Genomic DNA, 13,826 nt, shown 5'->3' on the forward strand with positions numbered 1-13,826 from the left:
ATTGGAAATCAAGGACACTTTGGAGCCAGGATGAGCACTGGGCACGGATACTTCCTGTGTGGCCTTCCTGAGACAAACTCTGAGAGTCTCGGAGTCTCCTCCTTTGAGTGTCTACAGTTGGAAGCTTCTGGCCTTGACCCACTGTCACTGCTTGTGTTGCTCTTCTCCTCACCTCCTTCCTGACTAGTGGTCTAGTCTGGGTCCGGAGGAGACAGTCCTATGCAATCAGGGAAATAGTCGACAGCTTCAGGCTCAGGTTTTTCTTCACCTCAGGGAGCATCTATTGTAAAACGTTTGCTTCTCTTCATTTGCATATTTTCTCTCCAGACTCTGATGTCCTTGAAGGAATGACATATAATACAAAGTTTGTCTTATTCTTTTTTTTGTAATTCCAGCACCGTGCATGGGGCCTGACAAGACACACAGTAGGTACTCGATCAAGACCAAGTTGAACTTCCACTTAGATGGTGACTAAATGAAGATACAGTGGCCTGAATTTGCAGGACCGGCTGACTCATTAGAGATAAGCAAAGAGCAGAGCAAAAGACCTCTTGACTTTTAAGTCTAGTTCTTTCTCTTCTGTACCTTGCCAATTCTACTGTGGAAAACAGGGCTAGAAATAAAGTTGGCTACACCTCAGCATGAACTTTCAAGTAAAAGAATGTAAGGCAGAGAGAACTCACGTGATCGATAGCAAGACTCAAGCTAAACATAAACGCATCGAGCCCAAATTGCCCTTGTAGTGAAGCTACGATGCTCATATGAATACACCTGTTGTATGCCAATTTACAGTCACATGGTGTTTAAATGTTTTAGAGATGGCTGACCTATTTAGTAAGTAAGCCAAATGAGTAAAAAATTAGGAGTGTCTTAAGCACAATCGTTTGCATTACTACTCTTAAAAGAAGAAAAGGGAGAGAGAAGAAAAGAAAAGGCATCAAGGAAAGCTGAAATCCAGTGCTTTGGAAAGCTTTAGGGAACATCATGGGGATGAGTTAAAGATGGCTGAAAAATTCATGCTAAGGATATGTAGCAAAGGATGAACAAGCAGATAATAATTGACTGTCATTTGTGTCACTGACTATAGGTTGAAAAACATAAAAATGAACTATTGTGACCTGAGGGTGGGGAAACAATAACCAACCATCCATTTTAAATATTAAAGCAGGTAACAGTTAAATCAGACACCAGATATTCACGGAAGACTTAGGAGTGTTGCTGTTTCTCTTGTGTTGTTCATCCTTTATAGGTAGACGTGACATTTACAGATTTGCTTGTTTTACAGAATGTTTGCATTGTAAAAAGACAGGGCATATCATTGTCCTCAGTAAGTTAGTCCTGCTTTCTCTTTTCTCTGGATGATGACTGGGACCCATAGTTAGTCACGGCTAATCACCTGGGGACTCCTGCCAGATGAGAGGCCCAGCATGGGGCAGGTTTGAAAGCTGCCGGAGGACATTGCCTGGAACCTTAACCTTTCTGAAAGTGACTAAAATATTCCAGAGGCATATTTGGTGTCTTGCTTCTCCTCAGCACTGAGTGACCCCTGAGGTTCAAGAGTCTGACAAGCCACTCTAAATGCCCCACTTAGCTACCTGGGAATAATTGAGGCAGTGGAAAGAATTAAGTCCGATGCTTAGAGTTGAGAGTCTTTGGTTTCTGTGCCAAAGAGTGGGTGAGCATGTGTTTTTGATGGCACCTTGCGGGGGGGGAAATGCTGCCCCATGTTTTAATTCATCTGGGATGATATTACAGAGGGACGTGGGACTTTTTTCCCTTTTTGGAAAAGTGGAAGGACTTGGAATCTACTTTATGTGGTTTTCATGGGAGCTGCTGTTAGCCTATAGAAGTGACTCTGTATTATTAGAAGGTGCCCATGGGCAGAAGCAGTCTTGGAGCATACTGCCTGGGGCGAGATAGGTGAATTTGAGAAAATCATGCCCTTTTCTCTCGGCTGAAGGGTTGGATGAAGCCCTGAGCCACTGTGGGTGGCTAGACAGGTGGAGGGCAGGCTGGATCTCATCCCCTATGCTCTTCCCAGGCTCAGGACCCTTGAGACGTGCACTAAAGGCGTGCACCACGTCACAGTGTCCCCTGTCATCATGAGATAATTGCCAATGGTTTCAAATTTAAAAGGATACATAAATTCAAGGATGGCTGTTGAGTTCTGTTGCCTTTCCTTTTTTCAGAGATGGAGCAGGGGTAGAATAAGTTTTATCATTATTATTATTGTTATTAATTATTATTATTTGCTTTCATCAGCTGAAATGGCATGGGCTCCCTTCTTCCCCGCCTTTCTTGACTTCCTTGATTTCGGTCTCAGTTCAGTGGTCCTGAAATTCTTGACAAACTCAGAGGTAACCAGAGAAAGTCAGTGAGTGTGGACATGAACTTTAAAACTCGCACCAGGTATCCTTCACAGCAGGGCTGACATTTTGCTCAGTGGGTGAGATCAGTGTGGTATAGATGATCTGAGCACCAATTCCAGTAATATCATATGCTATTTACTCTATGAGAGCAGGGTTATTAGCATGCTGCTTATATTGCACGATTATCTACTCACAATTTTATGCATGCAGTGTTTAACTATATACTCCTACCTTTTGAGCAGAATGGATGTATACAAACTGAACGTGTAGTTTAGATTTTTAAGTTTGATCAGTTTCTGGTAATATTTTGGTAATGTTGTTTTGCTGGGGATGTTGTATTCACAGCATAACCATCATTTTAAACAGAAATGCTATGATCTCTGTCATTGTTTTGTGAGAAAGTTTCATTGATCAGATACATGACATAGGGAAGACTTTTCATCAAACATGTTGAAATATCATTTGTACTTTGTTAAAGCCTGTACTCCCTCTCACCCACCCTACCACACGTAGCTGTTATTAACTCCAGAAACTTGCGTTTATTATATAGTCACAGAGTACACTGCCTTATACGATGGTCTAATCTTACGTTTTAGCTGGATGATTATTTTGAGGGCAGTAGAGCAAGCACATCATTCTTGTGTGTGCTGTAATGTCTAACACAGCTCTGGACATCACATGGGCACTTACAAGGTGACAGAAGAGGCCCGTGAAAGGGCTCTGGATTCAGAAGCGACTGGGTCCAAATGCATACTAGTTATGTGATCCTGGCCAGCTTACCTTCTCTGAATCTCAGTTCCCACTTATATGAAGTGGGGTTAGCCGTGCCTTCTTCATGTGATTAAATGAGGTGAAATGAGGAGAGAAGGTGGTGCAGTACTAGATCTTGGTAAACTTGGTTCCCTTCCTCAGTCTGCATTCCGCTCCCCACCAGCCAAGCCTGTGACTGTCTGTCCCTGATTCAAGGAAGTAAGGAGCTCTTCTAAAAACGTGTGGACCTTGATGGCACATGTGCCGGGGAAATTGGAAGAGAGGCTTCATTTAGCCAGCTCTTTGTAGGATTCTACTGAATTTGTACTGATTCTATTGAATTGTGTTTTTATATCATAACCCTGGCCTTTAAGAGAGTTGAATTTCAGCCTTTGCCACCTGAATTGTCTCTGCATTCATTTTAGGATAGGTGGTGTTCACTGTTCCCCACATAAGGCTCACATGATACATTTCTTGTAGAACATAGGGCCAGGAAATCTTTGTTTACCCTGGAGAACCAGTGTTTTTTTCACTAGGAAAATTTTGTAAGTTACATGTTTCTCTCTTTGGCGTTCAGGAACCTCAAATTAAAAATTAATACTCAGTCATAGCCACTCTATTCATTCTTATTGGTCTTGATATTCTGTTCCTCTTATATTAACCTAATTATGCATAGGTGTAATGCAAGAAAAATTTCTGAATTACCTGATCAAACTTTGTTCTTATTTTTTATGAGAGCTTTAACAATCATCTTTCAACACGTAAGGAGGCTGGCCAGGAGTCACTAAGGGTATATTTTGCAGATGTTTTATATTCCACTATGAATAGAAAAAAAAACACCTAAATTAATAGATTATATATTTTTAAAATAACACAATTTTTTTTCCTATAACTCACATTGTTTGGCAGATAGTTTTTAAACATCTTCAAGGGAAAAGTGTAACTTGACAATCACAATTAACAGTATCTTCCACAGCACATGTGGGTGGTGTGTTTTTAGAAAAGCACCTGATCACATAACTATCCATTAAATTTGACTCTTAACCCTGGTTGTTATTTTAATACTAATTTGTGAGAACATGAACACATGTAAAGCATTTGAGGATATGTGTATTTAAGCTTGCCCTTATAATAAATCAGTCTAATTTTGAAGCCTAAAGGCCTAGAGCCAAATTATTTCATGGGAAGGTGCTATCGTTTTATAGATTTTTAATCTTTCCCTTAAGCAGGTTATTTTCCTCCTTGGTATTGTGTTCTGTCCAGTTGCAACACTTGGAACAGAAGTCGACTTAACACTTACCACTGTGTAGATGAAGTTCAAGGCTTTGCAAGGATCATCGATGAGAAAAGGAGTTAAGCTCTTCAAATCGCTTCTTTTGAAATTTTCAGAGAAATCAGTCTTTGGTGTCAGAATTTGGCACTGATAACTAGTTTTCATTAAGTCTGCTTCCTACAGATAGTCCTGCTCTGAATGTGGGAGTTGGGAGGATGGGGACATTGTCCCCATCGCCCTTTAGAAACAGGAAGAGAAAATGAGTACATTTGGTGTCCTAGCTCTGCCTTAGACCTGCTTTCTGTTGACAGCTGGACTCTCAACTCTAGTGGTTTGTCTTTCCCCTTGAACAAACATCTCTGAGTTCACATATCTAAGCAAGTAGGGTCCCTTTCAAAGGGACTCCTCTTCTGGCATCACTAATAGCACATTCTTTGCAATGTTTTGATCGGTGCACAGCCTTTGCATTGAGGGTGGATTTGAAGTTGTGGAAATAGACACGTCACTCGGAATCATGTGTGGTGGTGATTCTGATGGGTATCCGGCCCGAGTAAACTAATTGTTTATTTATAAACAACATCGACTAATGCCATAATCAGAAAAAGCTACAAAATAACAGGAATGATTTCCTTCTGGAGCTTGGGAGCTGACTTTTGGGAATTCTAGAAAGGCATGCTGAAGGCATTGCTGCACCACGATCACCTTTCTTGAAAAAGAAACACTCATTTGTACATGTACTATGTACATGTGAATATTAAATAAGATTCAGGATTGTTTTTATTATACCTGTTTATAATGCACCCAGCCCTGACTCTCAAACCCCTGTCTCTTGCTTTGTTCGTTGCTGAGCAGAGCAAGCCTCAAGAACAAATGGATTGACTCAGTGGTGTGAGGAACTTCCTGTCCCCAAATACCTCCTGCAGTGGCCTAGAGTCTTTTGGAACTGAAAGGCTATTTTCTGATCAAGAATTCTTTTTTTAATGGACATACCTCCAGGAGATATTATATCCTAAAATATACTTACAATATATCCTATGATATCTTAAGATATATGATCTATATACCCAGGGAAGGATAGTGACTCAAAAATATGCTAGCAAGTGACTCATAAATATGGGAAAGACTATTGCATTAATCCATCAGTCAATCAACCAATCAGTCCAGCCATCAATTATTTAACACTTATTGAAAGCCTAATACTTGCCCCAAGTATTGTTCTTGGCACTGGGAGTACAAAGATGAGTGAGAGGCAAGCCCTCAGGAAGCTTAATGTTTCCTGGTGTCTGATAATTATAGTGCAGGTCCGGTAACATGAGAGACTTAAGGTGAATGTATTTAGCGTATCATAGGAGCACAGCAACTGGGCACAGCTGAGAGGGGAGAGAGACGGCTTTGGGATATATTTTGGTTCTTTGTTTCGAGTTGTATCTTGCACCTATGCAAGAGTCTCCAAGTGGACCCATCCTGTGCCGTGTGCTGGCTGCGGTGACTTGAGGACAGGATTTTTCAGGCCCGCCTCTTGTGTAATCAGCATTGTTGTCCCGTCTCACAGGGCCTGTTTGGAAAGGACAACTGAGGAGTGAGGATGGCAGAGGGCAAGAGCTGCCTTTGACTCTGGCTTCTCCTTCAACAAGGAAACCAAGGCACAGTGACAGGCGATGCATGCATGGGACATTCTATCTGTGGCCCACGTGTCCTAATTTTCTCTTTCAGCGTTTGAAATGTTTGCTTTCCTCGGAAGGTGAGCTGGGAGCTTGCTTCTTTTAAACACTGCAACCTGTGGGGAGAGCGGGTGTTCTCTGACAACATTACATCATTGAAGCCTCTAGGTGTTGAGTCATCATTATTTTTAGGCAGCTCCATGCTTTTTTTGGTGGTTCTAAGAATAGCCCTTGTGTCTGGACTCGACAGAAAGTCACCTCGATAAAGGTCCTGTCAGCGCTCCACAGTTGGAATGGAATGCTTTCTGAATTTCTAGGTGCAGGGCACACATATTAGAATTGTACTTCCCAAACGTTCTGCCTTTTTAGGTTGTCTGTAGTCAATCTGATGACTCTGTTAGGAGCTCTCACTTGATTTTGTTCAGCCCTTTGTCAAGCATATGTATTGTGGTAAATAACAAGAACAACAAAGTAAAACAGCCCTCCCTCTTTACGGGCTTCTTCTTGTCTATACTTAATGCCCATTTGGTTTGTGAATACCTTAGTCGGTGATGGTAAATATTTCAAGATATATTTCCATGCTTTTTGTTTCATGGATTAAGCGACTCTAGCTCCCTCACATTGGGACAAGGCATAGGGGGCACTATTGTTGGCACCTTTGCAGGATCAACTAAAAGCAGCCAAAATACATGTTCTTATCGCCTGTTAAACTAAATAAGCATATATATTGTGAACCGTATTGGAACTTGATGACAGGGCAATAAAAAGGGCTGAGCAAGCCCAGAAGTAGATCTTGGTGGGTCAATATCGAGGCTGGTGTTCCCATGGCCTATTTAGAGCATATGCTCAAATATGATCAATTTATTTTATGTGGCACTTTTGAGCCCCTAGGAGAACTAATGGCTCATGAGTATAGCCAAATGCTGTTCTAACTGAAGCAGAAAGGGAAGCAGCTGCTTGGAATAAAACGAGGCAGTTGTTCAATTTTACATTACAGTGTATCTTTTGTGTCGGGAGGGGTCAGAAGGGCAGTCACGTGATCTGTGTCTAAGCCTGGCTGAAAGGACTAGTGCATGTGATGGGCTTGCTACTGACTCATGCTGGGAAGGCTCCCTTTTGGGCCATAGGTACTCTGATAGGGCTAGTTCCACTCTTATTACCTCAGCGCTCAAACCTCCTCCCCACAGGGGCCACCCTGCCTCTAGTTAGGGACATGGACTAGCATAGTGATGGGGAGAGAGGGCTCTAGCATCTGTAAGTCAGGTCCAGAACCCAATTCCACTGTTTATTAACGTGTGTAACCATGGGCAGCTTATTTATGTAGTCTTTACAAATCTCAGTGTCTTCACCTGTAAAATAGTATCAAGTAATAAATAGTACTTACCTCATAGGGTTGCTGTGAAGATATAAGTGATATAATCCATGATGCCTTGATCACAGTAACTGCAAATGTTGGCTTGTAGTAATAATAATTTCTGCTTATCAGTCTGATCTGCATCTTGCAGCATCTAAAACGCAGAGGACCCTTTTGCTTTTCTTCCCTATGGTTGTTGCATAACTCACCATAGAACAGTGGGCAGGTCAGCCCCCATTGGCTATTCTCTCTACCCTCAGAACTTCTAAATCACGATTAGGGTAAACCAGATGACTGCCCTTTGAAATCTGAACAACTAACCAGTTTATTCACAAAAATCAGCCCAGAGGAAAGCCCATTTGCCAGCTTTTCTACAGTGTCTTGAAAAGCCAGTCATTTCTCAGCTGCACCAATCAATTGCCAATTCTATGTCCTCATTTCCCTAATACTCACTAGAAGTCTTCGTTTGCTTTAANCTTGAAAAGCCAGTCATTTCTCAGCTGCACCAATCAATTGCCAATTCTATGTCCTCATTTCCCTAATACTCACTAGAAGTCTTCGTTTGCTTTAACCTTGAATGTCAAGTTAAAAAGACTGGATGGAGTAATTTGGCAATTGCATTTACATACTTCAGTGAGAAGCCTGGCATGTATTGGATTTTATGGTATAGCCTGAACAAGGTCCTTAGAAGTTTTCTGAAAAGACAAGTTAATTTTGCATTCATGATTTTTTTTTTCCCTTTTGATCTATCTTTTTCACCAGTTTCCAGAGAAAACTGTATTGGTCAAGCAAGCCTTCTTTGTGACTAATTACAGTCATTTTGAATTTTAATTTCAGGAAACAAAAGTCTACTGAATACAAGATATTTTTCTCTGCTGGCGTTTCTTCCTTAAGTATCAATTGTGATGGGCAATTTAAGCAGGCCCAATTACTTTAGAAAGGATTAACATTTACATTAGAAAGAAAAAGTAAATGAGAAGAGAGCCTTTAAAATCAGAATATGATTTTTTTTTTTTACTATTCATTAAGTACTTTAAGAGTTTTGCTTAGAAGATTCTTCACTTAATCCAAACATATTTTTCTGAAGAAGATAGTACAGGAAACATCATAACAAAATAGATGAATGAAAAGTGTGTTTCTTTGGAAGAAAAATATCATTATAAAGAGGATTTGAATTTGTATGGGTGACTTTATTACACTTAAAGAAGTGAGTTGAAAAAAATAACTCTTTAGAGAATCTTATATAATTGGTGTAGACAGAATGATAGTTAATGTCATTTATGGTAACCTTTTAAAATTTCTCTTCGACACAGGTTGTTATTTGTGTAATACTAATTATTGCTTGGCACAAACAAAGTGTGAGGATTTATATTCTGATCTATACAGAAATGTCATCATTAATAAATAATGCATTGCAACAGCATACTTAATTGTCAGAGATTTTGTTGCCAGGAATAGAAATAACATGGAAAGTGTAGAACCTCTCATGGCCTGATCTACTTCAGGGTTACTCCACTTTGACACTACTGACATTTTGGTCTGATAATTCTTTGCCATGGGGCTGCCCTGTGCATTGTAGGATGTTTAGTAGCACCCCAGGCCTCTTCCCACAAGATGCCAGTAATATTCCCTGCCAGTTGTGACAACCAAAAATATTCGCAGACATTGCCAAATGTCCCATGGAGGTGGGGGTGGGGGTGGGGGAGTGGGGACAGAGTCACTCTGGTTGAGAACTATCTAGTTGATAGTTCCTAGCAACCCATTAACAGAACTGCTTGGGCATTTCTTAGTACCAATTCTAGGACCTCATTTTATTGGATAAGAATCTCCTGGATGGGCCGCTGGAGGCAGTACTTAAAAAAAAAAAAAAAGGTATAATCCAATTCTTTACATCTCGTTTTGTGTTCTTTTCTTTCCTCCATTCCAATCAAGGAGGCTGAAGTTCTTCCAGTCTTCTCTATAAATTCCTTTTGTTGCCGGAAAACGGGTTCTTGGTATCATCACAGGAATGATTTCAAGGATGCACCAAATAAGCCAAGCAAGCGATGAATTTATTAGAGAGGAACAGTATACTCACGAGAAGGGAGAGTGGCAGGCCTGGAGAAAAGCAACTGTGCCAAAGAACAAAGAGGCTTAGGAATTTATTATTTCTAAAATGAGGGTGTGAAATAGTCAAGACTTAGAGGTTGCATTATAGGTGTTCCTAGGCGGGTCCTCGCTGACCACTTCTTCCCCTTGGGAGGAAGGATTTTTGTCCTTATTTGGCTCTTGTCACAACTGTCATGGCAGTACAGGGAGTGGAGAATGTCCCTAACTGTAATGCTGATAATATTATAATCCATTATAGTTAGCGAAAGTTCATCTTGAGGGACAAGATGGCGCCCTGGATCTGCAGTTGGCCACCAGAAGCTAGTTCTGACCAGTCTGGTCAATGCACCTTTTCTTAAGGATGGTCTCATTTCCTCCCTCCTTTGTTTTCCCAACTTCCTTCTTCCTCCCTCTCTCCTCCCCCATCCCTGTTCTTTCTGCCTTAAGGGTAACATTTTGGACACTTTCTGGTTTAATGACACAGAGGCTCCCATAAGGCAGCCCCTCTGAGTAGCCCTTCCTCAAACACTGTTTTGTAACATCTCCCAAGAATTTTAGTCCTTGGACCACAGGAGGCCTGCTCTTGAACTGGCTTCACTGACACCTTCCCCTCAGCTGCTAGCATTACTGCCCCACCCCACCCCACCCACCCACTCACCCTCTCACCCACTTAGGATGCTAGAAATGGTGGCGGTTAGGCCAATGAAGACTTTTGTCTGAAAAAGAAAATGTGATCACTGAATTATCATTGGACCAAGTAAGTACCCATGTGGTTAGGCTCAATACCTTTGTATAATTTCAGGGTATATTTCATATGCCAGGAGGATTCACCATCTTTGTCAGGCCTGTGGTACAAATGGGGCTGGAAGAAAGGCAGCACTGGGATACTGGCTAGTCCACACATTGGTCAGTTGAAGGGGATTTTAAAATACTGAAGATCTATTCATGACCTTGTAAGACTTTCCCTTAATGAAAGTCTTGGGTCAGGTTTTTTGGGTCAGGTTTTTACAGATAGCCTGTGTTATCGGCGTCATTTTGTAGTTCTACCCAGTAGCATATTAAAGTGGGTTCTTACTGGCTCAACTGATGGTGAGCAGCATTTAATGACATGGCTTCAGATTTGGTTGTGGGAGTATTTATGAGCAAGCTCTATAAATCAGGTTTGTTTGTTTTTCTACAGTATTAGTTTCCTATGGCTGCTGTTAACAAATTATCACCATCTCCCTCTCCTTCCCCTTCTCCCTCGCCTTTTCCCTCTCCCAACTGACTCCAACCACCTGCTTCCCTAAGTACCCTTGTGATTACACCTGGGCCCACCTGGATAATCCGGGATCACCTCCCCATCTTTAGGTTCTTAACTTAATCATACCTGTAAAATCCCTTTTGTCACGGAAGGTAACATATTCATAGGTTTCAGGGATTAGGACATGAACATCTTTATGGGTGGGGAACATAATTCTGTTTATCATCCCTGAAAGTCTCTTACCAGGGAACTTCTCTGGATTTGGAAGTAGGGGCCAATCTGAGATCATATATGGACGAACACTTTCCCTCTTCCACAATTTTCTTCCTACCCCATGATTTCAGCATTGTAAAAAGGAACACTAAGATTTGTTATTATAGCCCTGATGATTATTATTAACTTATTTTTTAAAGACACGTAGATAGAGTTAAAGAAGTCAGTTATTTACCTAAAACCATCTAGAGAATGCTTATAACTTAGGACTTTCTTAATTGGTGAGCGAAGATGAGATGGTTTTTTTTTTTTCACCTACCCCCCAAATAAAATAAGCATACTTAAAAATTCAGGGATAATTTTGTTCAAAATGTTATAAAACACATCCCTGTGTTTTCAGGTTTATACTAAATGAACTTTTTGACTGCAGATAAAGCAGAGTGACTTATGTATCCTACTTTCTCATGATAAGTGGTAAAAGGACAAAGTCAGAAGAGCCCTCAGCGAAGCTGATTAATATCACAAATAAAGATTTTTTTTTGTATTGCTAATATCTTTTTATATATTAATGGCCAATTATAATGCCAGTTGAGTCAATGAACACATTAGCCAAGTTTGCTGGTAATTACTTTTTTGATGTTTCATGTACAGCATTGTTTCTGAAGATAGTGATGGCTTTTGCTGAACACACAAAATAAAATTAACACACAATATTGGTTATTATAGTGAATTAGCTTTCATAAGCTGATACAAAGTGTAGTTCAAGTTTGTAAGTACAGCTTATAAACTATCTTGAAGAACAGTGTGTAACTCATTAGTTGGAAGGTGGGCTAACAGAGTAACTGAGAGTAACTGAATTTACTATAAGCCTTCTATCTCAGTCACAACATTTTTGTCTCTGTGTTTGGTCTTCCCCATATCTAATTCTGAACAAAATTGCCATGATTTTGGTATATAAATGTACCGATGTAGTTGTAATACAAAGTAAGTAAATATCAGGGGTTTTTTTCCCCCTATTTTAATTAGAAATGACATGAAATTATTCTGATACTGTGAAAGTAGGAAGTCCTTCTAATACTAATCACACTTTTAATTGTCAGATCAAACACTGGGCTGGGTAAACTCTAGAGTATAGTTTTCTTTCCTTTTCAACTCTAACTTTTGAATAAAGGTTGGGATAAAATAAAAGGAGGCCAGTTCATAAGTGGTTTGTTGTTTCACTTACATGAGGACTTTAATATGTGCCCTTTTTGTGGATGTAGAGAATGACTTTTTTTTTTTTGGCTGAGCCATCCTGCCACCTGTTGGCAGCTCAGCAGCAGCTCAGCTCAGGCTGGGAATCGAACCGGCGACCCTGTTGCTCAGGAATGATTTTAATAATGTCACAAGTCACTTTGATTGTCTCTAGGAACAAATATGTCTGAGTTGTTCTAATACCTGTGAGTACCACAAAGGCATGTGAATCACTGCCAGCATTCACTATTGTTCAGCGTTAACCAGGACAAGGTAGTGACTTTCTTAGATTGTTTTCCCTGACTGATTTTATCAAGGACCGATATGTACTAAATAATAACTTGGATACAATGTGATTTTTTCTTTCTCTAGCACTTTCACTAGCACTTAAAAACAAGTAGCTGTTTTCGAAATAAGGATTTGCCATGATAGCCAAAATTTAACCAGGAAAATAAAAGTACACACACACACACACACACACACACACACACACACACACACACACAATGCTGGGAAGACACTCAAAGAGAAGAAAATCATTTAGCTGTTGCTTGAACTTTCCAATAGAAAGTCCCTCCAAGAGCACCCCCCGTTTCCATATTCTGTTTCTGCCTTTATTCGTTAATTATTTACATCAGCCATATTCTTCTCTGCCAGAGATCATTTTCCTGATTGATGGCATCTGGGGTGATCTACGCAAAAGTATTTTAAAGGCTGTATTGGGGAAGATGATTTTTTTTTCTTTCTCCTCCTCCCTCAATTTTTAATAACCTATAGACTCTACAGCTAATAGCCTCCTTTTGTTCCCTTGTCTGTTTCCTATTTCATATTCTTGCTACAGACGTGCGGGGAATATGCGATTCCCCTTCTCTTTGTGGAACGCAACCTTTTATTTCTCAGTTCGTATAAATAGAAGTGAAACCACACCTAGTAGGTGATAGGGGGTTGCAAACTCCCCAAGAGAAGGCAAATTTTACACCAAATTAAGAGGCCTAGGAGGATTGAATTAGACTATAAATGTGGGTGCATTTTCATTCAACTATTCCTCTTATCTCCCCCTTTATTCTCCCCCTAAGCAATTTTATCCAATCCTTTAATTGCCATCTACACCCTAATTAATAACTACCAAAATTCTATCCCTGATCTAAACCATTTCTCTGAGCTAGGCATCTGACATCTCCTCTTGATGTCTCATGATGTGGAAACTCAGCACATTTAACATTCAACTTCTGCTCTTTCCTGCTTACCAGGTTTCCTTCTATTGTTGCCTGCATTCCTGACCTGAACCTCCCTGCATCCAGTTCTTCCAATCAGATGCTCTCCTCTCCCTCATCCTCACCATCATTAACTAACCTGATGATCTGATATCAGGTTTGACCGTTTTCTTCTCTCCCTGGTCCGAGCTTCAGGCCCCTTTCATCCGGACTGTTGCAGTTGCTCGTCTCCTGGCCTCTGACTAGTTCCCTCCTGCTTCTCTTCAAGCCATTTCCCAGTAGACTCAGTCTTTGTGTTTTTTTGGTTGTTTCACAGCTCAAATCTGATATGTGTAAAGCCCACCAAAGGTTTCTCATTCCTTTGAAGATAAAGGAATTTTCCTTTAATTCCTAGTATTCTTTGCCTGGGCCTTCAAGCACTCCCCACC

The 13,826-nt window shown here is 40.5% G+C and overlaps 1 protein-coding gene across 4 annotated transcripts in view; it reads left to right on the forward strand.

Moving 5' to 3' along the window:
• Positions 1 to 13,826, forward strand: part of RCAN2 (regulator of calcineurin 2) — a 279,300-nt gene that overhangs the window by 69,933 nt on the left and 195,541 nt on the right. For 3 of the 4 annotated variants that reach the window (XM_019642760.1, XM_019642757.1, XM_019642761.1), the window contains exon 3: positions 396 to 425. The exons of the other annotated variant lie outside the window; for it this stretch is intronic. In XM_019642760.1, coding sequence (XP_019498305.1) covers positions 396 to 425 — 30 coding nt within the window. The remainder of the gene's footprint in view (positions 1 to 395; positions 426 to 13,826) is intronic. 4 annotated transcript variants of the gene reach the window in all.

The sequence above is a fragment of the Hipposideros armiger genome, unplaced genomic scaffold (genome assembly GCF_001890085.2).
Source record: "Hipposideros armiger isolate ML-2016 unplaced genomic scaffold, ASM189008v1 scaffold_72, whole genome shotgun sequence".
Taxonomy (NCBI): Eukaryota; Metazoa; Chordata; class Mammalia; order Chiroptera; family Hipposideridae; genus Hipposideros; species Hipposideros armiger.